We start from the raw sequence: 25681 nt of genomic DNA, 5'->3' as shown, positions 1-25681 counted from the left end.
GCAGGCCACGGGGAAGAGGCTCAAATGCRGCCTCGCTTACGCAGCGTGCTGCTTAATTAAGTAAATAAAAACTGATGCAATCCTGGCACACGGGCCAGGGCAGGCGGGTTAGACTAAGCTGTGAAACCCCAGCCTAGCAAACATATAATTGCAGTGAGCTCTTAGCCCAGTCCTTCACCACACAGTTGCTTTTTTATTTTCCCTGTTTTCAGAATATGGGAAAGAGCTGAATATCTTGTGCTTTGAGAAAATCCTTTTTTGCTTTTAATTGTCTTAGGTCACTTCAAAGCTCTAGCCCCAGCCTCTGAGCAAAGTTTTTGAAGCGTTTGCCCTGGCAAAACCCTCCTTCCTCCCTGGCTGCCGTGCGGGCGGTTTGGGTAAATCCGTGGCTTTGCTGCCTTTGGTTTCCCAATGACTCCGCTCATCCTGTGGGCACCTGACTGAGCAAGAAACCTGCCGGGCCTCTGGCAGGAGAACATGCACTAGGAGAAGAAAGGCAGAACGTGAGGCGTGGCTCTTTGATAGACTAAAATAATTGCTTGTTTAAGGCTTTGGGCTGGTGAAATCCCAGTGTATTTAGGTGCATGAAGAGCTGGAGTCCAGCTGTGGTCTAAGCCCAGAGCAAAGGTGACTGAGCAGATGGTTTAGGTTTGGGGAGTATTGAGGACATATAGACAGTTTTGGAAGATGTGAGCTTGCTGAATATGCACAATTCACCCTCGTGAATGTAAAGGCGGTAAGTATTAATTCCCCTCTCATAGACTGCTAAACCGAAGCTCAAGAGCCAGACCTTATCCTGCCTTCCCATAACGTCACCCCTCAGCCTTGGGTTAACACGAGAAGACGCGACCTCGAGATGCCGAAGGACTCTAAGAGAGCAGAGCAGAACCCGTCCCCGCGGGGCCAGCGGGCTTGGGCCGGCCTCTGGCCCTTCCAAGGGAACAGCGTGCGGGCTGGCGACTAAAGCCGGTGACTAAAGTAACTAAAGCGACTTGTTTGTCGTTTCCAGGAAGAGTGGGATCGCAGCAGCAGTGGCAGCTCAGGATCGCGGCCTAGCTCGGGCTCCACGCGTGGGTCTGGCTCCAGGTCTGGCAGCCGCGGGAGAAGCAGCCAGTTGAGTCGCTCGACCAAGGTATATGTGGTAGTGCCGGTGGGGCGAGCTGGCGGACGAGTGCTGCAGTCGTGTCCTTTGCTTGGCTGGCCACCGGAGGCACCTCTGGAGAACGTGGCTTGTGTGCGGCTGTGTCCACGTGGAGGGCGTGCGTGTGAGCTGTGAGTTACGCCGACGGCTTGGTCGTGCAGCGTCCGTGGCTTGGCTGCCACGGCAAGGCGTGTGTCTGCTTAGGTGTGTCGAAACTGGGGACATAAAGAGATGTCTTCAGTTATTCTTTTGGGCAAGTATCTGTTAGAAGCTCATCTGTGGCAGGAGCTTAAGACGAGTGGACATCGTGGCACGGTAGTAGTTGTGCCCTTGACACCCGCTGCTTTCTGTGGGGGCTCTTGGCTGGGCGAGGTGGGGAATTACTTTCCTGATCTGAAAAAAGGGAATTTGAGAGGTGACTTTTGATCCGTGTTGAGGTCAGTTCCCACCTGAACTCACTGGGAACCTCCTTCATGTCCCCTGCCAAAACTGCTGATTTTTTTTTTTTAAGGAAACCTTCAGTTTTGACAAATTGTCATTTTTGCAACAACAGCAACTTAAATCAGAGCCTTTTTAGGCAGCTCTACCTGCATGTGCTCTTTYCTGTTTTCCAGCCAAGTGCAGCCAGGGGTCATAGGCAGTGGCGGAGGAGGTTGGGAGGGGAGATATTGGCAAATGTAGACTTCACATGCGCTGGAAAAATACCACATCCCCCAGGGTAATCCCTGCATTTACACCACGGGCAGTGCTAAGACTCAGCTGACCCTGCGTGTTATTTTATATTAATGCTAAGCTCAGTGATTAGACGTGCTGCAGCAGTCAAGCAATGAAGAGCATGGTTTTGCATTTGCCATGATTTGCTAGGGAATGGTAATGAGGAGCAATAACAGAAACCGGTGTCAGGTTGAGCTGGGGTTTCGACAGGCGCCCGCGTGCATGTAAATGCCGACTTTATGTGGGGAATTTGCTGAAGCTGCATGCACGAGCGCAGAGTCCACGCGCCGGTGCCGGGGTCGTCTGTCCCTGTGTGTGTTTGTGCAGCCGCAGCGGTTCAGCAGTGCTCCGTGTGGGTTTTAGTCACCTGGGTCTGTGCTCACAGGAGCGGGGGGACGGAGGTTATGGAAATGCAGTTAAAGCACCGTGTGCGTAGGGGCTGTTTTAGTGAATCACTGATCGTTCCGAGTGTTTGTGACACTCTCATTAACCTGTCTCTCAGTCATCATTCCTGGTGGCTTAATTAATTTTCAACAGTCCTAACCCCTTTTTGATGAAAATTATTATCTAACTCTGTGGGTTGGGTCACTGAGAACTCCAAGTTAAAGCTGATTATAATTACAGACTTGGGGGAACTTCTTAAGTAACTTCTTAAGTAACTTCTTAAATATGTGTTTTCTTCTTTTCCCTCTGAACTTGAGAAGTGGAGAGACTTTTTTTTTTTGAATTATTATTAGATCTCAGTATCTTATTGAGAGCTTTCATAGTGCCTTGTAGCTGGTGTAGAGCTGCTGCCCTGAAGAGTGAGTGCTGCCCCACTCTCTCTTTGGTTCTTGGTACAGCAACTGCACTGCATGCCCTTTGAATGGAGACAGAAGACAAGAGGACTGTCTTGAAAGGATCATAGTGATGCACAACTTAATGACAAACTGCACTATCATTTGTCCCAGTTGCCTTTTTCTGTGGAGTGAAACTAATATTTTGAATGTGTCCTGGAAGTGACAGGGATGGTCTAGACCAGATGAGTTGCAGTCTGGTTGAGCTGTGGGTATCCAACAGCAGCTAAAAGCTTAGACCCATCTTCTGAGCCTCTGTGATCTCCATCTCGTTTTTAGGAATTATTTTAGGGATTATTCAGCACCAAGCTGAATTGGAAAACAGTTTCATGACTCAACCTATTTCATTAGGAACCCATCTCCACACTGTAGTCTTGGCTGTTCTATAAGGGTATTGCTGATTTGTCTCATCCTCATTGTAACTGGGCTAGGACATGGTCCTACACTTTCTCCCTCAGTCTAAACACTGTCCTCTGGGGAAATCCTACTGTTGGTAGCTCGTTGACMGATACTTAAAATACACCATGTCCATAGGAAGCCCCTGTGCAGGGAAATGCTGCTGTCTGCAMGAAGAGGTGGTTCTTCTTGGGGTGATAACTCAGAAGACCAGCAYGTTCCTACTCATTACACTGGATGAGGATGCCTCTAAGTATTTAGAAAACAAATTTCTCTCTGAGAAAAATTTCACTTATGTTTGATGAAATTAAAGAGCTCTGTTTCCGTAACTAATCATAGGAGGTTTTCTGTTAGTTTTCTTTGTGTACAGAAATATATTAAACTGCAGATCCCAGAAGGTTAAAGTCATCATCCATAGACYACTTCTAGGAAGAGGTAGGTAGAAAAAGAGCAATGCAACTGTGTTTTGAACATCTGTTGCCTAAATTGTTTGTTGTCCTGGGAATAGCTCTCAAATCTGGCCATCTGTAGTATGCTGGAGAGGCACACCCTTCTCTTTGGAAAAGCAGCACTCAGTTTGTGTGCAAATTGTGATATGGGGCTTCACTAAGAAATGGTCCAGTTTTGATGAGTTTTCAGTTATTGCTAGTATTAAAAATTGTTGGTCTCTCAGGAAAGCTATATGTGTTTTTAAGGAATGTTTCTTCCTAGGAATCTTTGCTGTTTGTTTTCAGCATGGGTATCATGATTTTATGAACTGATTAAATGCACCTTGTACATGAGAAGCAGCAGCTTGCAGGACAACTATCAGCAAAAATACAGCAGATTAACACTTGGAAGTGCGTGGATGATCTTCAGAGAGACCAGCTGTGCCAAGCACAGCAGTACATGACAATAAAATGCTGCTCCKTGGGCCCACACTGCTAAAGAATTGCTTGTGCGAGTAGACAGACCTGCTTTTTATTTATTTATTTATTTGATTTCTATTTTGATAGTGCCCGTGGCTGAAAACAGCCTAAAACTGCTTTTGCGGAGAGTCTTGCTGTGCGGCCCTGCAGTGGTGAAGGCTGCTGGACACGGTCTGGGCCCCTCTGAAATCAGAGCCTACATGAGCCTCATTGTCCTACACTCATTTCTCTGTGGTGGCACCATTTGGGCTGAAACGTTTTAAACAGGCTGCAGAAGAAATCCAAATCTTCTTTCATGAAGACCCCAGAACCAGTCCAGCACGACCATGTAGTCCTATGTGTGGGGTTTTTTTTTTGTGGTGGAAAGGGAGCCGAGCATGATGTCCTTTCCTTACAAACACTGAGATTTCACTGTTTGGAGGCAGAGCAAGAGGTTCCGGCAGTTTCTGTTGCAGAGGTGGCACATGCTGACTTGTAAGGCCCAGGGCTGCCACGTCCTCCACGTGCTGGTCGGATGCTGCTGGAGGTGCTGCTGTCTGACAGGGAAGGGTGCAGGAGTCAGCAGCGTGTGACATGCACACAGTGGAGTCAGCTTTGCAGAACAGAGGGTGGTTTTGCCTTCGAGACAGAGGTTTTCCTCAAAAAGCCCTCGCAAGATGCATTTCAATGGGGAGGTTGGACCTGGGTTGTGCCTGATGTCAGGCCAAGCAGAAGCAATGAGACAAAAAACAAACTAGTATTAATTGCAGTTAGTTCCACGCTTCATGTGAATGGCTGATGCCTTTGAGGAAGAGAGAAAAAATGTATTGGCAAGCTCAGCACGAGGCTTTGAATGTTCTGTGTAGCAGCTTTCTAGCAATGACTGGTAGGATCTTGAGGCCTACAGCTGTGGTGATGTTAGTTCTGACACGCTGCTATATCCCACGGTGAGATTTAGTTTGAGCAGAGAGCAGTCATGCTGCTGGGGCTCTTCAAAAAGGCAGCTAACGTGATGGTAGATTCTAGAGGGGTTTAGAGGTTCCTCAGGCTGCTCTGCCCCATGTCTCACTAGTCGGCTTCATCCTCGTAGGGGAGAACTTGCTCTGTGGTTTGCCCAGGTTGGGTGTCTTCACCAGCAGCATGTCAAACCTGCCCAGCTGGGGAGCTGGGCCCTGGTGGGTCATGTAGGCCTCGTGCCCCAGCGTTGGCTGTGGAAGGTGGGGTAGCAGGACGTGCCCAAGTTGGAGCAGAAGCTGTGTGTTGTCCACTCTATGTTGTCCACAGCTGTGTGTCCATAAGGTTGAAACTGTGTGTCGCTCCCTGCCTCCAAAACCCCCTGTTTTAGTGAGTGAGGGGACTCAAAGTTGCTGGTGGCCTAGCATCTTGCTGTCGTTATGCACCTAAGGCTTCTCATGACCTGCCACGTCACTGCGTGCAGCCACCGACCACTCTGAACGTTGCTGTGACCCCCAGTTGAGCCGACCTTTCAGCTCATGGGCTGTGACCTCTCTAAAGAACCTCCCTGTGCTGGTGTTACCACCCTCCTCAGACAGACAGGGAAACGAGAAAGCCCCAAGAGCCTTGGAGGCCCTGTGACCATGGTGAGGCCCACGCGCCAAGCTGCAGCGCTCGCCTTTCTTGCTGTGGGCTGGGCCTGGCCTGCACACAGGCCTGGAGCTGGGCCAACGGCTGGAAGGAGCTTCACCCCTTCCCTCCTACAAGTAACYGCCTTCCCCCCTTCTTTTCAGAATGGCAACAAAGAGGGAAACTTGGACATGCTGGGCACGGACATCTGGGCAGCCAATACCTTTGAGTCCTTCAGGTAAGCCCTTCAATAAATGTCTTTTAAAACGTGGGCTCCCTTAGCTTTTGTTAGCGTGTTGTGCTGGAGGTGATTGCATAGGGTGGCACTGTGGCCCAGGCCCTGTCACTGCTCTTCCTCCTCCTCACCGTTCAGCCCATGGCAGAAGCRTCCCATGTGCTAAGTGAGGCCGCTGAGCGCGCTGCAGATGGCTGAATAAGTTACTGATATGATTAATTGTAGCTGGCCGGGCAGGACCAAAGCAACTCCGAGCTCCCAGATTTGGGGGATTTTTTCTCCTGTTAATTGGCAGCTTATGCGTTTTGCTTCGCAGCTGCTGAGAATTGCTGCTCAGCTGCCGTTCCAGCACTGGGAAAATGAGCGTGCAGCCCCACTGAAGCAATGGCAGCTGAGATCGGGGACATATGCTTTCCATCCAGGCGTGTGCATCTCCCTGCACTATGCTTGAAGCACGACAGGAACCTGCATGGAGCCTGCAGGAGTTAATGTTTCCCCTGGGATTTAATCCGGCGCCCCAGCCGATGAAGGACACATTGCAGCAGGCAGCCTGTGAGGGAACAGAGCCTCTGCATTTCATGGACCTGGCTAATGCCTGCTGCAAAAACTTGGTTTAAAGAGCAGGTATAGCTGTCAAGGTATAGACTACATCTCCATTGAAAGCAGGAGCTTAGAACATGCAGCTCCTCCTTTGGAGAGCTCAGCATCTCCCAAAACCTGACGAAATGGCACATAATGCAGCAGTGTAAAGGCTGGAGGTCTGTCGTGTGTTCTGGAGCAGAGCCTCCAGAAGCAGCAGCCTTCCTCCTCCTCTGGGGAAGCTCAGATGCTCCACCTGCTCCTCAGCCCTGCTGTGTCTACATAGTAGGGTGCTTGCTTTCTTTGCATGTCTCCGTTTTTCTCTCGTAGTGGGGCCACGTGGGACTTGCAGCCTGAAAAACTAGACTTCACCCAGTTTCACAGGAAGCTCCGAAACACCTCCAAACACCCGCTGCCTCACATAGACAGAGAAGGGTGAGTGCTGCGTGTCCGTGGAGGGGCCGCGGCCCCGGGAGCACTGGTGACGGTGTTCTCTCCAGTGACATATAACTTCTCCTTGTAGTGGGCAGGCTGACTGGGTCGTATGGCTCATACAGAAGATTTGGTCACAGGTGGGATTTGCCATCTCCTGAATCAGAAATGGAAGCGCCTGGTTTTTAACTTGGTCAAGCCGTTCTGGGCAGGAGCAGAGCTGTCCACTATATTTTGTATTGCTTGGTGGAGTTCAGTTTTAGACCACGTTGGGTCCAAGCTAAATTTCATAGACTGAACCACTTTTAAGTGTTGGGAGAAAGATCCCAGTTTGACCCAAAGTTTCAATACATTCTTGATGCAACTCCTAGAAGATCTCTGCTGAAGAAAGTGTATAGTTACCCCACAGCTACATTTTATCTAGCTGTATTTTTGCTCTTTTCACAAATCATTTTTATCTGTAGATGAAGGAAAAATGAGAAAAGGTAGAAAATAGGGAGTAGAAAATCCTAAGTGATCTTTTTCAGTGCTACTCTATTCTATGTAGGTGATAAGAATTCACTCTCAGAGTAATTTATCTGTTAGTGAGCTGTTTTTTTTCCAAAGTGTGGGCAAGTGCTATCCACTTATCTGGGCTAACTCCTGGTAGCCATCCTTGCTCAGCCCAGGGATCAGCATTTGCCTTTGTAACTGGTGCTGGGGTTACAAGAAGTAAAAGCACTTAACTGTGTAAGGCTCTTCAGCACTTTTTAAACATTTATAGCAGGTAAATAAACTAATTTTCAGAATATTTGGAATGATGTGAGTAACTCTTAAGTTTCTAGGTTAAACGCATGTCATTGGCACAAACAGTTCATCTCTCAGAATGTGATTAACACAAGTCATAGGTTACACCAATTAGAAGGGAAGAAATAGAGACAAGATTTTTTTATTCCTTTTTAAGTTTGTTGTGTGGGACATTCATGAGCTTTCCACTGAAAGCATCCACTGAAATGATGCTGGCTGAGTTTACTGAATATCCAGAAAGGTGCTTCAACGCATGGCACTTTTTTCTGGATATTCTGGGATCTCCAGAGAGGTCTATGACCGTGATTTCACCAAGAGCTGATCTTGGCCCCCTAGACACCATTTACCTTGATCTGCTGCTCTCTGATTGGTTTGCTCGTGTACCTTGTTTCACATTATCTTATCACTAAGTGACTGAAAAATACTTTGATCATTCTCACAGGATAAAAAAAGATTGTTCTGATTGTTTATAAATGCAGAAGACTGTATAGATTGACAATTTTTCCTTCCTCTTAACAAGTGATTTGCATTCAAGTAGTAGCAGACTCATAATATTTTCAGAATTCTTGTTATTATTTCTTGATCTAGTAAAGCTTGCTAATCATCCCGGCAGCCGTGGATTTGGTCTGTTACGCTTGGTTTCTCTTGCCAATTTTTTGTGTTTCAAAATTTATGTTTATATTTGTATTGATTGTTGTGTACTGCTTTTTGCCTGTTTGTGATTTAAATTTATGCTTGCTCGCTGCCATCTTTCTCAGCAGGAGAACAGGAGCACGGGGGGAGTCTAGTAAATGAGCAGCAGCTCAAAAGAAACACTTATGGTTACATTTTTCTTCCTTGTTTTTTATGCAAATGGAATGTGACTTCCATTTGCCTTGGTATGGGAATTCACTCCTTTCAAATCACCTAATATTAGTGTTCTGACTGCCTTAGGTTTTCTCCCAAGAGTGGCAACCAGGCCGTGGTAAGAGCATTTTAATGCTCTGGCAAGAGGCAGCTGGTGCTGGCGGGTGGGATTGGAAGCACTCACGTGGTAGAAATGGCTTTGGGCGTGTGTGGCAGCGTTTTGGAGGTGTGTTCATTTCTATTTYTGTGAGGGTCTCCTGCCTGGGTCATGAGCTTTTGTTTTGTTCTCTTCCTGCTGTAGACTYGGCAAAGGGAAATACGAGGATGGCGACAGCATCAACCTGAACGACATCGAGAAGGTCCTTCCCGTGTGGCAGGTAGGTGTCGGAGCCATCTCTGCTCCACGGTACTGCTCATACCCCAGCCGCTGCCTTTGCTGCCTGTCCTCGTTAAATGATCCACGGAGGCTGGGAAAGCTCCCAGGTCAGGTGAGTGATCTAAGCTGGCAGCGGTGGCCCGAGGGCAACAGGGGCTTTCACTGCTATTTGGTTAAATCCTRTGAAAGTTTTGGATCCACCACCACTTCCAGCTAAGAAATTCAGGCCAAGATCCTGCAAGGCTGTGACTCCATTAATTTCCCTAGGGCTTAACCTCCTAAGCACTGCAGATAGCCTGAGCTATGATCCTTCAGGTTTCATGAGAAGGAATCATGCTGTCAAAAATACATCAATGCCTATGTTGATTCAGATCTTTGTACCCTGAAGCATGCGTGTGTGTGTGAACATAATGATTATTCATTTGTAAGTGACCTCTAGCCTTTTTCACACCAGATCCATCCTCTTCAATTAGTTTTGGTAGCTCTGGTTAACTGACCTTTGGCACTCAGATTTTAGGGAATAGTAGGATGTGGCCTTTAATTAAATAGCCCCATTGAGCCCCCCTTGCTCTTTCCCGTGCCCTAGTCCTGAAGAGAGCTGAGTGCCCTGCATTATGCACCTTTCTGAAGGTGCTCTGCACGYTTCTTGTTGAGGTCACCTTTGGGTCTTAAGAACAGCTCCTCTTGGTCTTAGGAAAGGGCTGAGACGTCCCATGTACCATGGCAGTGTTTYGATTTTCAGCCCTGAGTAGGAGCCTGCTGGGATTTTTGCTTATGCATCATGTGAGGAAAAGCCTTGCTCATCTCAAGTCTTGTGATGATCTGTGTTACTATTTCTTTTGAGTAAACTAGCTGGCAATAAAGACGCGAAAAGAGTGGAGAAGTTCTGCTGCCTTTGGCACAGAGAAGCACTTCATACAGCTGTGATTCTGTGATTCTGTTCTCTGCTCAGTCTCTTAYGTGCTCAGTGTGTCTGGACTTGAGGTCAGAGGCAGAAAACATCAGGGTTAGCCGAGAGTAAATTTAGCCTGAGTAAGTCTACAAAATGAGGTTATTTTCTCTGGGGAATGATTGAAACTATTTTATGTATAGAATTGAAGGGAGTTTCCCGATGTGCTGGGACCGTATTTTTGGGGTCACAGGCTGTGCCTGGTTGCCAGGACTGTGACCCTCTTCTAAGGACTCTTACTAGTTGAACATATCCCTTGGGAGAGTAGGAGACAGGAATGCAGTCTACAGAGGGAGGTTAGTTAGAGAACTAAGGCACAGGGAGGGTAAGTGCTTAATACCCAAGGTCACACCAGGCRAGCTGAATGCAGAAGTGCAGAATCTGAGGGTGGAGTTTTCCTTTCAGGATGGCACTTTCTCTTAATTACCCAGGCAATTGCCTCTAATGGATAGGAGGCAAAAGTAGGCAAGGAATAAGGGCACTGCCTGGTAAGTGACTTGTGGCTCAGGGCAGCAGGATGCAGATCCCTTCCCATTCAGGAGAGGGACTTCAGTGTCCCTCACTGAGTGGGACTGATGCTGATGAGGTGATGTTTTAATCATGGCACCTTGCACTATAAGAAGAAACTATCCAAAAGAAGCAAAGAAGATTAGAAGAAACTGTTAGGAGTTTCTTTCAGAGAAGAAGCTCTCATTCTGTGCCAGGAGTTGACATTCTTCTCCAGAGCTGGAGTTGAATTTCTTTAATAAGTGATAGCTATTAAGCCAGCCGGGTCTTTCTGGGCATCCTCTTGTGCTGTTGTGATACTCTAATGAATTAATTCTCCTATATACCACTGTCAAAGGAGAATCTCTATCAATCAAGTGCTTCTAGCCACATCTCAAACTTGTATGGTGTTATTTGCAGATCTTAATTGCCAGAGTGGTGGCTCTGAATCTTGCCTTGAAGAATTACCTGGCAGAATTCATATTTTATTTGGTGTTTAACTTGCACCCCGGGTCTGGTTTGTAAATGCTAYGCTATTTCAGAGCTTGGCCTACCTAGGCCTGGGCCGTCGTGTGTGTGGGACCGAAAAGCCACGTTGTTATTGTAGAGGATTTACCACGTCCCGCGTTGACAAGTGAAACGCTTCCCAACAGCTGGGATAATCCCGACCTGTYGGCTGGTTTGAACATGCCCAGTCGACGCCGGCAGTGCCTGGGCTGCAGTTTATCCCTTCCTTGTTTTAAGTGGCTCTTTGGGATACGGTGCACAAGGGTACACGGTGCGTGTRAGGAAATGAATCCTTCCTTTCACTTCCAGGGAGCTTTCCCACATTRCAGTTGTTTTGAAGGCGTATTCTGAAAAAGAGACTTTTTAAGTCAGAGATGCAAAATATTTTCTCTGTGTTGAAAACTTTATGTTGCTTATTGTTGCTTATTAGCAAATGCTTTCTACTTACTTCCTGCTCATCTCTTAGGAGGTGCCAAATTGACAGGGAGCCGTGCATGGACAGAGAGCCACACTGGCCTCTTGGCTCGTTCTTGGGGATGATCCAGTGATACAAATGCTCTGCATTTCTAAATGTGCGTCTTCAGCTGTAGTAGAGATAACCAAGAGCACCAGGCTTGAGAGAGAAAGAGCAAAGCTCCATTGCACATTTCTTTGATGCTGCCATCTTCCTGGGATACACCTGAATCTGTATTTGTATCTTGGATTGTATTTCCAAGTGCCCTCTTGCAGGCGTTAAGCAAAATGCTGGAGTTGTCTGGCAATTCAGTAAATTTGGGTTTTGCTGCGGGCATCTCTCAATAGCTTTTAACAAAACGTTGCAAGGAAGCCTGTGGTATTAGGTGGTACTATTTGCAGGTGTAGTAAATAAATAACCTCCCTCAAACTCTCGCTTCATTCCTGTGTGAGGGCAAAGCGCTTGTGCCCAGCTCTTTGTTTTGGCTCTACAGGGTGTGTCTCCCTCCTCAGAGCTGCTCTTGGGGAGGGCGAAGCAGCCCGGCCGGCTCTGCCATCTCGTGGGCAGGCGGCACCAGTGCTGCATCGCAATCCCAGTACTCCCAATCTGTCTTGACAGCCTTGACCAGTTCTGTGCTTCAGTTTCCTCCTGTCCCCAGCTTTTCCAGGCCCGCTGGCGTGGGCGGGTTTGCTACTAAATAGAGCTTGTTTGGAAAGCTTCTAGCGGGGCCCTTCCATCGGGAATGAATGAGTTTGCAGCACGGTGGGAGTGGCCGGGCGGCTGCCTTTGTGCTAGCACAATACTCAGGATCACAGTGACACTGCTGGAAAGCAGCTGGAAAACGCAGTGCGCCTGCGGTGGGCATCGGCTGCCCTGTAAATAACAGCGAGCCCACGTTAACAGAGCTTCTCCCCCTGGTTTTGGAGGAGCTCGCTCACCCAGTGCATGCAACTGCAGCAAATGCTTTTTCCTTTGCTTTGGCAATGGCTGAGAGTGCAGGATGTCACTATTTTGGCTCTGCTCATGTAACCTTCATCTCTCCTTATTCACAGGGGTTTGTAGTGGGACTTGGGCACCACTTTACCTAAGTGCTGCCAAAAGGTGGCTTTGGAAAAAATACGTTTAGAAGATAAGTATCCCCCAGCCATTATCTCCTTTTTGTTGCTCTCCAGGGAGGACTGATCCCTGCTTTGGAGAGGCACAGGTGAGATGCATATCCCACTTTTCATCAGCCTCTCAGTTTTCACCTTGCTGGTCAGCTGGTTTGATGGAGACCATGCAGCCGGTTTGGTATCAAGGAGTAAGGGCTTGGTGTTGCAGTCGCAACTGGTGCCCGACAGTCCTGTTTCTGTTGCAGATGGGTCCCTTTGTCAGGTGACAGAAGCTGCAATAGAGGTGATGCAGTTGGCTCCATGCAAACACTGTGCTTTGATGTCCATACGTGAGACCAGCTCAGGGTCACCTCCCTAGGCCTACCAGACTGGCTTTTTGTGTTCTAGCTGAGCGACACATTGCCACTGGCTTCCACCTTGTCTGGGCCGTAATCTGCTTCCACTGCTCTGTAGTGATGTCTTTCCTTTCTCCTGACAAACTACAAGGCAAACACCTGACTCTTACCTCCACATCTTTGCTTTTTGCAAAGAAAGCCGGTAGCTGAGACCAAGTGTCAATGGGACATCCTGAACTCATAGACATAAAAAGAATTTTGGGGGACGAATATGCTGAGCAGTGGCAAGGGTTGCTGAATGGGCATCTTGCTGCTTTGGGCTTTCCATTTGCAGGATTCACATCTCCTGGCTTTCTGTTGCTTTACAGATTCTTGACCAATCGGGTGATGCATTTGTGGTTTTAGTATTTGGGTCATTTCTGCACAGTTAATGGGTCTGATTGTCATTCAGCCTCATTGGTGGATGAGAAGCCAGTGGTGCAACTTGTTAGGAAAAAGGGGGAGACTGCAGCTTACTGGATTCCTTTTAGCACGTATGAACCATCCTGGAAACCTTTGAAAAGCTTGAAAGTCAAAGGGGCCAACGCCAGAGCTGTGTGATTATGTGAATGTGCAGCTGCTGCCTAAGGTAACCACTATGAGCTGGAGCCCAGCCTACCTSAGGTGACCTGAGAGCTCCCAGCTTATTTGACGTAGAACTATAAATACTTTAATTAAAACCAGGAATGTGATATTAAAAAAGGGGGGGGAAAAACCTGCCATGTAATTTCTTGGGCTGCTAAGGAGGATGAAGAACAGCAGCAGCAATGTGCAGAAGATGCTGCAAATGTGGTAGCCACTGTTATATTCCAGACTTTGTCTTGGCAGGCTTAGAAGCATCAGGTTTCCTGACTGTGCTGGGTTCCCACCTAAATTTAGACACCTAATAGGTTTTTCTTCTTAATCTCCTTGGGATTCCCTTCTTGTTGGCAAATAGAGCTTAGAGTTTACTGCAGAGTTCATATGAGTTAAGGTAGAAGTCTCTATCTTGGTAACTTTGGGTTTTAGCCATAGCAAAGATATAGATGTTTCTGGGTTTGCATCTTAATGTAGGCATCTARAAAAAGTCACATGATTTCTAACTGAGGATATGTGCATCTACACTCGTCAAACCCTATCAGGACRTTTAAACATGTTTAGTGTGTTTAGACATGGAAACAGAAATGAAGCTGACCCAGACATCTGAGGAGAGAAAAGTGAATCCTGGGCAAGCATTCTCTGTGCTGTCGCTCTCCTTGACTTACTGCTGAAAATGAAGAGCTTGATGTCCTACAGTAGTGTGGGGGATCCTGGTCAGTGTGGATTGTCCTGGAGTGGACCGTGGCTGCAGTAGCACAGTGGTCTCTGGTCCCCATGGGGCTCCAAGATGGTTTGTTGGTGGTTGCTCTTCTACCTTCCTTGTGCTTCATGCAGTTTCAGAATCCCCTCAGTGCAATCCTCATCCTCCTCCGCTTTTGCTGCCTGGTCCTCTTTCTACTGCAGCAGAAGGTTTCCAGGATGCCTTAGTGAGGCCTCTGGACAGTTCTTCCCTCCCCTCTGTTCTCCAGGCAGCCAGTCCTTCAACYAGCCCAAATCCTTTCACTTGGAGAGCTGGATTTTTGCACATGATGCCTCCTGGCTCTGAGGCTGCTGAGCAACTTCTCACCCATGAGCACTCCCTGGCGAGCTGACAAACACTCCTTACCCTGCCTTGCCAGCGGCTGCTCTAGGAGACCCTCTCGGCAGCACCTCGGAGGCGTCCTGGGTGCCAGGAGGTCAGCAGTCAACTTGTCCTGCACACCTGGCTCCCAGAAATGGGTCTGTAGATGTTGCACGTCCCAGTGCCACGGCCCGTTGTCATCTGAGAGATGAAAGGCTGGACTGCAGCTGGGGACTAGGCAGCATCACAGAGCTTTCCTGCTTTTCCGCTGAAGCCAGAAGCATAATTCCTGCTGCTGGGAGGTATTGCTGGAAGCAGCCAGCAGAGGGGAGCCTGGTCCTGTGCATGCATATGCTGAGCGTGCTTCTTCCAAGGCAAGGGGCTGCAAGTCCGCTCTCCTTGGAGCAAGGAGGTGATCGCAGTCCCTAAAACTGGCAGTTGTGCTCAACAGAGGCAATGGGACACGAGTAAGGCTTAACCACTGTAAATACCTTTCTGCCAGGGGCCACATGTCTCTATTGCCATCCTTATTTGCAAAGAGGAGGTAAAAAAGGCAAGGCTGGACTGGATCAATGTGGAAAAACTGCTGGAGAAACCCTGAAGGAAACTCTCCTCAGCCTTCACTGCGTAGCCATCTCGGAGCAGGTTGTTCCATAACGGTACACCTGGGGTTTTCTCATCTCTGAATAGCTGGCATCCCTTCCCACTGGAAATAAAAGTATTGACTCCATGGAGTTCTAGCTCCATCTGTGTCCCAGAATCTTCCTAGGCTACATATCTCTTCTGCTAGTCCTGTAGTGAYGCTGAAGGTTTTTACATGTCCACATAGCCCAGTGTGCGACCAAGTCACGCTAGCTTGGAGGGATTTCTGGAGGGATTTCTTCCCTCCCCAGCCGTATCCTCCTGAATTTAATCAGCTGTGTGCCAGCCTCGTGCAGTTTTTTGAGAAGGCTTTGCGTTTACCAAACCAGCTTCCCATATCCCAAGGGTCTTTCCAGCACTGTAACCGCTTAAACTGCTGTGGAAAGTCCCTGTCAAAAAGCCAAGCTTTACTTGAGTGTAGGTCACGATGTATTGAAAGTCGGATCTCCGCTGTTGGGAAGAAGTGCGTGGCTGTCTGTGAGGTATCATCATCTGGGATCCATCTTGTGTGGCATTTAACTCTGCTGACAGTGACCATCTCCCTGGGAAAAGGAAGGGGATGAGTGAGTCGATTGGCTTGGTCACCTGCAGCCTTCAGTGTTAATGTCACTCCTTTGTTAGCACAGAGGTCGTCACCCYGCATGAGCAGGGAGGTTGGACTAGAGGACCTCTGAGATCCCTTCCAACCCTAAGCATTCTAATAGCGCAGGACAGAAGATTGTTATGGTCCACAAAGAGTTGGAAAGGACAAATYGTGAGCAGGGATGGCTTGAATTCCGTGTGGTTCCTCTGTTTGGGTGATCTTGCAAGGGACAGTTGCTCTGTGAGCTTCAATCAAGCTATAACAACAGTGCTTTTGATAAGAGCGGCAGAAAAAGGGTAGCTCTTCAGTGAATGTTTCAGATCATGGTTGTCTKGCATACTGTGCTAGACTGTCTGGTAATACTGTGCAAAGGGTTGTGAGTAGAAGGCTGTGCAGATTGTGAGCTCCAGACACACGGTCATTCCAGGAAGCACCAGGAAAGTGGTGACTGCGAGTCAGAATCGCCTTCCTTCAGGCTGACGAGCTGTCCTTCCTTGTATTTCTCTTCCGGGCAATGCTCTGAACACGGTTTGTTGCAGCAGTTGCRGCAGTAACACGGGACCCTCAGGCTCACGCAGTTGCTGAGAGGGATCAAGGGAGCGAGCGAGAGGGGCTGATTTGCCGCCCCCGAAGGCTGCAGGAGGTCGAGATTTAGTGGGATGGGGCATCGTGGGCACCCTGGGCGAGCAGAGCCCGCGGGGYGGGCGCGGGGCCGGGCGCAGCGCTAGAGGGCACTGCGGCCTTTCCGTGCGGCCTCGGCGGCCTCGCCGCCCGCCCGCCAAGCTCTGCCAGAGGAAGCTGCCATGGCCTCCGCCTCACGCTTCTCCACACGGCAAATCCCTGCCCTCCGCGGCCACCTCACAAGTGCACATTGGGCCCGCGGAGCTGCCGCCACAGAGGGAAGGGGCTTTTCTGCACTTTGGCCTGAGCGCGACCAACACGTGGGGCAGAGATGTGTCCTCCTTAGGGAAGAGGAGCCCCTCAGCAGCCACGGAGGCCCCACCGTTGGCTCTTCCGAGCCCCATGTCCCCTTGCGAGACGSTACCATCACCCCTTTCACAGACAGCACCTCATGCCCAGCTGCCTAGAGAGCCATTTCTGCAGTGCCCCCACGACCAAGGCCTTCCTCCATCGCGCTGCCACATCTCCCCAGTGTTTTGGGAAGTCTTTTAAAATCTTTTTAAAATCCCCTGCTAGGCTCTAGTCCTATGGGAGGATGACAGGTTGCTCCCCACAAGGAGGAGTCTTGCATCACCATCCTTTTCCCTGGGGATAACACGACCTATTGAATATAGTGCTGTTTTTCTGGTCTTCCATCATTTCCATCTGTCCTTCATCCAACGTGTTGCCTCCAGCCCGCGTGCAAGGATGTGCAGACAGGAGGGAGGTAGATACCTGCCCAGRGGTGCTTGGTACTGGAGAACCTCTCTTCCTTGAGCTCTGGGCTTTCAGGCACTAATTTGTGTCAATTATACAAAAAAAAGAGGTGCATCAGTGGAGTYTGAGCCACTTTGCAGGTCATCCTTTGGCCTGGTTGACCAAGCAGCCAGGTCGCTGGGCTGAGACAAGTGCAAGTGCAGTCTGTGGAGTGGAGCTTCATGGCCAGRGGCCACGAGGAGGTGAGAGAAGAAGACCTGGGAGCTGGGTGGGAAAATACTCCTGGCAGCGTGAGCAAGAGCGTTGTTTTTAAGGAGTGCAGCAAGTAGCTGTAGACCTGAGAACCACGGGCTGGTAGGGAATTAGCTAATATGGACAGGAGGACTAGTATTGCCATATAAATAACAGTCCTGCGGATGTTTGAGGCTCTAATGCACCACTGCATTGCACTCTGGCTTAAACGTGCTGAAGAACARCACAGGCTTTTCTCAGACTTAGAGCTGACTTCTCATAAGAACAATAAATAAATAAATAATAAAGAAGTTGATTTCTGCAGCTATAGAATGTCTAAAGAAAGACTGAAAGGTTTTATTTTGCTCCTTTCTATGGATCATTTAAAGAAAAAAAAAAATACCACCACACTCCTTCCCCCAAACTGCTTGAATTTTATTTTAACTTCTGAAGAATGGTATATCCTTTTTCTGCTTTGTTTTCCCAGAGGATTCATTAGAAACCTGAGAGGTCTTTCTCAGCACTCCATTGAATTTCTGCTGGATATTTTCGTGAAGCCAGCTGGGGAGTAGCGCTTAAGTTAAAAAGCTGTTAGGAAAGCAGCAGAGAAAAAAATTAGGTTTCTAAAGATCCCGTATGAAAATTCAATACTACTTTGGTCAGTCGAATGCTTCTTATGGCTTGGCTATTTCCACATCATAATCCTCTCCCCTTTCACCATGAAAGGCCTGAATTTTTTAGCAAAATAAAGGGAAGGAAAGAACGTCTTTCTAAAAAATGAACAATCCAAGGACTGAAGAAAAGACACATGCAAATGTTCCCATTGGCAGAGGAACCAAGTAGCAGAAAAATGCAGCTTCTCATAAAAATTCTGCTAATATGACATCTCTTGTGTGACAAAATAAGTTAATGCTTCCTGCAGCATTTAAAATAAAATCTTAATTAGAAGATGCCCSCTCCACCTTTTGCAAAAAATCTTCCCTCTGATGTTATAGAAATAGCAACTGCTGCAATAAATGAGACCAGAGGTTCTTAAAACACAGGTTTCCTGTTTGCAGCCAGCAGGTAAGTAAATCCTCTTACGTGCTGCAGTTGAACGTGCCAGGCAGCTTGGAGGCACATATATATATAGCTATGGATGTAAATATAGCTGTTCAGTAGCAGGCTAGATGTTTGTTGCAAGACAAGGTAGGTCGGGCAGGGATTGTGCCTTAGCTAGGAAATTTATTGCTGCACGTGATGCCTGCCTGTGTTTTTCACGGGGAAGATAAAGATTGTTTGGGGAGGGAATTATAGCATATACTTGCCCATGCTAGCACAGGACCGAGCTCTGTACCSACAAGGTCCTTCCTAGTCCTGTGTTGTCCCTAATTTTTTTCTATAGGTTATGATTTTAAAAATACCTTTGGGGATTGTTTGGTGTTTGGCTTTTTGTGAGCTACCCCGGGCACTTTTCCGCTGGATCTGAAAGCAGCAGCCGCTCGGCTGTGAGCGCTAGAATGCAAGACAGTCCACGAGAGAGCCGTCCGTGCCGTCTTTGAAATTCCTCTGCTGAATTGGGGGGTTAAAGGCTTTAATCTGGGCTAATATAAATAGCAAAAGGAATGTGTTCTTGTTCCCCCTGTGTCTCCCTGGACCGTATTTGGACACGGATACGCATGTACGTGTGGCAAAATGCAGCAAACGGGTAGCTGCTTGGTACGAGTACACGGGGAAACTGAGGCAGGGAACCAGGAGCTTGCAGGCAAGCCYAGAGGCCACTAGGGATTGCCAGCCCTTTGGCGACACGGAGCACAAGCCATGGCCAGTGCTTCCCCAGCTGAGCCATCATCCTGCTCCAGGTTTTCAGCATCCCTGTTCGCTCCAGCATTGTCCTGTGGGTTCTCAGCTAGGAAGGAGCCCACAGAGGACARAGCAGGATTAAAGCAGGAGCCCTTGCTTTAATCCGTGCATCTCCTCTTGAGTGTGACCTGGGAATGTCGCTCTTCTTCCCTAGCACGTTGCTTYGTGCCTCGGGTTAAAGCCTGGCCTTTCACCTGCTGGCAGTGCCCCGTGAAACGGCTCTCGCTTCTGGGTTTCGTTTTCTTTTATTTTTTAAATATTTTTTTTTAWTCCTGTAATGTACGAGCAGAGAAACCACTAGAGAATGATAAAGCTTCATTTCTTCCTGCTTTTGTGGCCCGCTTGATTATTTCATTTCTCATTGTATATTYTTTGGAGGCGCCCGCTCCGAACGGAAAGAAAATATGTGTGCTCGCAGGAGCAGTTTGTTTCCTCTCGCCGGGGCAAAACAAGCCCGTATCATACAAGACATAGATTGCATCTGTTGGAAGCAGCCGCCAGGCCTTGCTCAACCACACACATGTGAATGGTACCACTCGTTTACCCTGGGGGCTGTGTGTGCTGCCCCCGTGCCCACCTTCCTCCTGGGGTACCCGTCAGTAAAGAAAATGTGACCTCTAGAGCCTCCAGCTTGTGTTACCACGTAGTTCCTGGRGCACGATGGAAAGGTCTGTGGTCTGTAGTTACACGAGCATTATTTGAACCAGCAGCTTTAAAGAGGAGATGTTCTTTGCTGTTATTTAAAGGGTATTCGGCAAGAAGACACAGTTTTTAAAAACCAAATGTCGAACGTGCGTTCTTAATTGGTACCGTTTAAAAGCCAGGGTGGGCCCAGCATGGCATCCAGACTTCCAGCCTGATGGGATYCCCTGATAAATAGAGTGTGTACGAAACCAGTGCCCCATTTTGCTCTGGATTTGCCAGGGAACGGGGATTCCTCGTGGGTGCTGCTCCCCACCTGTGYGTGACCTGCAAGTTCTGCTGTTGTAGCTGGAGGCACAAAAAAGAGTCTGTGTGCTGGAGAGAACTGTAGCTCCTCGGGGCAGGAAGCAACTCACTCCCTGGAAGAGAGGGTTGGAATGAAGCTTTCTATGTTGTCATTCTTCTTCACCCTAAGTTCTCCCTGGTTTTGGCATTTCCAAAGCTCTTTGCTCAGCTGCAGGTGCTGGGGCATGTCAGCGATGGGGGAATTTCAAGGAGATGTTTCCAGAGGTTTGGTGACCAACTCATTGTAAAGCTTATGGAGAACCAGGGAGGTACCCATACGCTAGCCAGGTGCTTTGCCACTGTTGATCAGAGTTGATTTTTTTTATATGTATCCATCATGATAAAAATAATCCCCTTGCATGCAGATTTTGATCCAAAAAAAAGCACAGGTTTTGGTACCAAGATCATGAGCACAAAGTAACAAGAGTCGTTTCCACAAGCAGAATCGTGCTTGAAGGATCTGATTACTGTCTGCCATCCAGCACGAGGACCTCTTTGTTTCGTCTTTAGTGGGAATCAGCCGCGTATGCCTCAGTCCTCAGGAGCTACGGAAATGGGGCTGAGCTCTCCCATCTCCTTCCGTGCTGCAGGATCAGCCCCGGGCCCGGCACTGAGGCGCTTGACGAGGGCCACAAATCGGCTCCCAGATCCAGAGGGAGCCGCGACTCAACCAAGAGGCGTCTAGACAGAGTGGGTCACCAACCCAAAATCGGGAAGGGGAAAAGTTGAATTCTCCCTGAAGGCCGTTGCAGCCGGAGAGAGCGGAGGGGCCAGAATCAGTGTCGGTGTGAGCGGCCACCTTGCTGTGCAATCCCAATATYGTTTTTCTATTTTATTTTTTTTATGCTTGGCTTAACAATTAAAAGGCTGCACTGCACTTTGGTTTTTCCAGTCTGCTGCATCGTGTGACCCCTGTGACTCCRAGTTAAGCCTCATTATATAATGGCGGGGTGTTTTTTTGGAAAACCTCCATTTAATCCTTTCTGAGCAGAATTTGCTGTTTTTGTTTTCTTTCATATCGTCGTCTCGCTTCCCCCCGCCTACCCCTTCCCCGGAGCGCGCGCTGGAGGCGTCAGTCTGGGAGCAGGGTCCTTTCTTCCTTTCTATTTTTTTTTTTCAAATCCGCGGAGAAAAATGGTTTATTTTCGTTTGCTTGGGTTCCAGCGCCTTTCGCCGCCGCCGGGGGGAAGGACTACGTGATGTGCAGCAGGTATTTTGTGAATGGAGCGCAACCCTGTGACTCCCCGTCGCTCGACCAAAGAGGGAGGCAGGGGAAGGAGAGAGACAAAAAAAAAAAAGAAAAAAAAAAAAAAACAACAAAAAAAACCCAGTGACTCCGTGTGACTTGGTCTGGCTGGAAAACTTTTTCAGTGCGGTGGTTCTTAAGCCAGGAGGAAGCTTTCTTCTGGCCCAAGAACAATAAAGGGGTCAGCAGTCTGATCCTCCCTCCTACACCCTCTTCCTTCCATTGTGCGGGGTATGTGCAAATATCCCAGGCTGCTGCTGCTGGGGCCTGAGGGACTTGAGCCACACATGTGACATTAAAGAGAGATTCTTGAACAGCTCTGCGAATTTAGTAATCCTGGGTTGCGGAAAAAAAAGCTGGAGTCTCTGGAGTCTGCTATTTCTGGTGCAGCGTTGGCGCTTGGAGAAGGTACTGAGGGGGTTCTCAGGGCTGATCTAACGCACTCGCTACTCCAGTATYGTCCTAGCAGGCTCTGGCTTTGGCACAGGTTCTCCAGGGCCCTGTGGCAGCGTCTTTCCCAGTGTCTGCTTCATGGCAGATGTTAGGTGAGCCCTCATGTCTCTCCACGTCTTGACCTCTTCCAGGAGCTCCTTGTTGGGCTGTTTCTCTTCTTATGCGGAGTGGAGGAATCTTCTGCTCTCGTAGGACACGTGCAAATCCTGTATGTCGCTGCGGTGCAGCTCCCTAGCAAGGATGGGGTTGGAAGAGGCACAACTGCTTTCCACGCTGAGCGTCTTCCAGGGATTAAGCAGTGTCTGCTGGGGCCCAGGTTTTCAAGGCAACACTTTCTACTACATGAACGCTGCACTAGATATCAAATCACGGAGTGTGAAGATCTGAGCCAGCATCCTCTAGACAAAAAGATCCCGAGAGAAGTGCTGACAGGGCCTGTCCCACAGCTCTGTGCACACAGGTCTGCTTTTTTCTTCAGAGCAACTTGCATGTCTCTGTTGTGGGGGTTAATACACAGATCACAGCCCTTCTAGGGTGTCCATGATTTGCTTGTGAATCCCAAGCAACCAGGAACCAGCCCCGAGTGCCCTTGTAGGCCACTCCAGGCTCTGTTCCAGCCTGAGTGATGAGACTTTTTTCTGTCTTGTGCAGCGCAGATATGACCCGTTCCACGAGGAGGGTGGACAATGCTCCTCAACTTGTAGGAGCCCACCTCTTTTCCTGCCCAGTAATCAGCTAATAGCCTGTGTGACCTCCTCTGGCTCCGTTACGGAGCGGCCTGCTCGTTGGGCTTTGGCACCAGTCACTAGCATGAATCACGATGGCCATTTTGCCGCAAGGCAGTTCCTGCCGTCAGTGTCTCCTCGTTGTGTCGCTAATGCCTTGGTGGCCATGCTCAGGATTTCCTCGCGCTGTAGAGCCTTCCTGGAGCTCAGCTCTGCAAGCGGTGGAGGAAGTCGCCCTTACAGGATTGCTCCTCGCTGCTGAGAACTGCGTGGCCCACTTCAAACGTACGTGCGACCTGACATGATCTGGAGAGCTCCGCGGTGACTCCTCTGCCCTCTCTCTCCCCTCGCCTGCGAGTCAGCGCAGCCRTGCAGGTGTGGGAGCCTGTGGCCCGTGTGTGGAAACGGTTCTTCAGGAGCTCACAGAGGCCTTGGGGCTGAGGCCAAACCTGGCTGCAGAGAGCTGGAAGAGGTCAGGAACCCTGACAGAGGAGGTGGGGGAAGTTGCCGCACTGAASGCTGAAATGCGGAGGGCACAGTGGGAAAACCCAGTGACGGGGAGAAATTCAGGTTCTCACACCCATCTTCACAGTGCCGCAGTGTTGGGACTACACACACTACAAGGGTCCTTTATTTGAAAGGAAAACTATTCTTAGCTCGATTTGTAAATGCTTAAATAAACACACTTATTTAAACTTTTTTTTTTTTTTAAACCAGTGCCTGTTTTTGCAGGTAAATGTAAGCTGCCAGTTCTTCTTCTGGCCTCAATATTATGCTGCTTTCTCCCTGGCGGAACATCATGGGGCAGCTTTCAGATTTCTGGGTAGAGCATCTAGCTCTTGTATTTCTGTTGCGTTTCCAACAGYAATACAAATAAATGATAACACTGACCTTGATGGAGAGCACAGAAGTGACTTGGCTTTTTTGTCTCCCTWCGTGCCATGTCTTTTCATTGTGTGATTTGTGTACAAGGCAATAGTTGAATTTCCTTGAGAGCCCTCAGTTTCTGAGAGTCAGTTGGCTTCAGCATGGCCTAGGCCATGGTGCAGCAGAAGACAACCATGCCGCTGATCCAGGAGACCTGAGGTAGCCTCTCTGACACCAAGTTGGACAAAATAAAATGAAATATTTTAGCARCAAAACCTTTCTGCATATGCTGCAGTGAAAATTAATGATCCAGTGATCATCCAAAATAGTTTGCAGTTTGGATGGAGTAAACCAGGTATCTTTCATGGGTGCTTTTCCAAAGTTCCCGGATTATTTAGTGTCATTACTGTGCATTGCACAGGCAGGTCAGATGATCATACCATGGTGGGAAGGACCGACTGGGAGCAGATGGAAGTGCAGCTGAGGCTGCGTAGGAGCAAGTTAGATAGGAATGGGTAAGGGATAAAAGCAGCACTTGGGTGAAGTTCCACAAGCCTCCTGTCAAACCAAGACAAGTTGCTAGTCATGTCTGAGAGCAATCCTATTTCTAGAGAAATCAACAGCAAATCTTAATCTTTAAGTTTCTAGTTCTTCTGTTTATCTGTTCTCTCCATTTCTTGTGTGTCCTGCTGCCGCTGCCTGTTTGGGTGGTCGCCTCTCCGCACCAGAGTGCCAGAAGAGGCCGTGTGGCTGCAGGCCCAGGAGAGCCCGGGTCCTCGGATGTGTAGCTGCAGCTGCAATAGGCTCAGTGAAGTTGCAGATCACACAAAAGTGAGCACGGCAGGCAGAGCAGAGCTGTGGAGGTGGTGGTGAGACATCTACACCCCTTCAGAGGCTGCGGYCCCTTGGAATGTTGTCTGCCAATTGCTACCGTTGCCTGTGGAGAAAAAATACGGTGGTTTCTTGGGTATCGTGTTGACCCACATCTCTTCTTCCATGTGYCCACCGTGAGACTTCTGCAGATTGGCAAGGCAGGATATGAGACATGCTAAGAACCACGTCCAGCAGTCATGTTCAGAGAAGTGTCTGTCTTCAGAGATGAGACCTATAATACTTAGGGGTGTCTCCTGTTTTTTTCAGGAACCTCTCTGGGCTGGGAATCATATACAGTAGGATCAGGCATCGGGCTCATCTTACGTGCGCCTCGTCTCACTGGTTGGGATCGTTTTCCCCATGGAACCCATTAAGAATTTCCGTTATTTCCTTTCCCGAGGCTTTGTTTGGGTGGGGATTTCTGGAAGGTATTTCACAGGCAGGTATAATTAAGGAAAGACATGCTTTGCCCATAGCCAGGCAAGGTTCCTCTAAAGTCGAACTCTAGCCTGGTAGCAAAACGTATCAGCAAAACAGAAACCATTTATTGCCCGGTCTAATGGAGAGGAGGTCGCGGAAAGGGAGGAACTAGTAAGCTGAGAGTCATCCTAGTTAAACGTGACACACCAGGGTTAAGGCCTTTATCCAGCAAATCCTTGAAATATGTGCTTAATTTTAAGTCCTACTGACTTCAATCTGTTTACCCTTGTGCTTAACTTTAAGCATGTGCCTAAGTGCTCTGCTGGCCGAGGGCCAAGGCAAATAGTAGACTTAGGAGCAGATTCACATAAAGTGAACTAAGATCCTGTTGAGGCAATCAGTAGAGAGGTAAGATGCTCTACCTGTGTTGGGATAGTGAGTAATGCTGTAGCAGTGCTGGGATGATGAAGAGGGACAGCGCTGTAAATCTCTTGCGTGTACTCTCCTCRCAGGGAGAATCCTAACAGTTTAATCTCTAAACATTTATCTTAATTTCAGTGCCTCTGTATTTCACTCTTATAAAAGGACCAGCTTCAAAGCTAGCCTTTTGTATCCTACAAACAGGCTTGGAAAAGGCTGTTTCCCTCTTAACTGAGAAAAACATTTTAATAGAGAAAAATAGCCTCGACTTCATCATCATAAGAGGAAGGAGAACRGATTATATGACCTGACTAATAAATCTTCATAGGAATTTGCATGGCTGCATTAACACTTACAACAAAAAAGACTCCTGTATTAGCTCAAGCTTTTATAATGGCTTTATCTTCTTCTTTCCTGTTCCAAGTTAATTCCTGAAAGCCTTGTTTTAATCCCCGCCTTTGCTCATCCAGCCTGGAGTTCTTAGAGTGGCAAGGGTTTTTTCATTATTTTTAATCTATGAATGACAGTGATTAAAGCTAATAGCTGTAACATGGCAGGCATGAAAATGAAAAGCAGCAGAAAACAAAATCAGTGTTTTTGAAAACGCCACTACCAGGGGTTAAGGGAAATCTGCAGCTGCAACAAATATAGCCCTCGTCTAACTTCCTCAATAACTCTGCTC

The 25681-nt window shown here is 48.4% G+C and overlaps 1 protein-coding gene across 3 annotated transcripts in view; it reads left to right on the top strand.

Annotated features, from left to right (window-relative positions):
* The window catches only part of CTIF (cap binding complex dependent translation initiation factor), a 122494-nt gene that overhangs the window by 13160 nt on the left and 83653 nt on the right, over positions 1-25681 (top strand). For all 3 annotated transcript variants that reach the window (XM_026040206.1, XM_026040200.1, XM_026040192.1), the window contains 3 exons: positions 5723-5796; positions 6703-6807; positions 8738-8813. In XM_026040206.1, coding sequence (XP_025895991.1) covers positions 5723-5796; positions 6703-6807; positions 8738-8813 — 255 coding nt within the window. The remainder of the gene's footprint in view (positions 1-5722; positions 5797-6702; positions 6808-8737; positions 8814-25681) is intronic.

Source organism: Nothoprocta perdicaria, unplaced genomic scaffold (assembly GCF_003342845.1).
Source record: "Nothoprocta perdicaria isolate Ctin4 unplaced genomic scaffold, notPer1 scaffold_10, whole genome shotgun sequence".
Classification (NCBI taxonomy): Eukaryota; Metazoa; Chordata; class Aves; order Tinamiformes; family Tinamidae; genus Nothoprocta; species Nothoprocta perdicaria.
The sequence above is the reverse complement of the archived record's forward strand: the minus strand, read 5'-3'. Positions and strand labels throughout refer to the sequence as shown.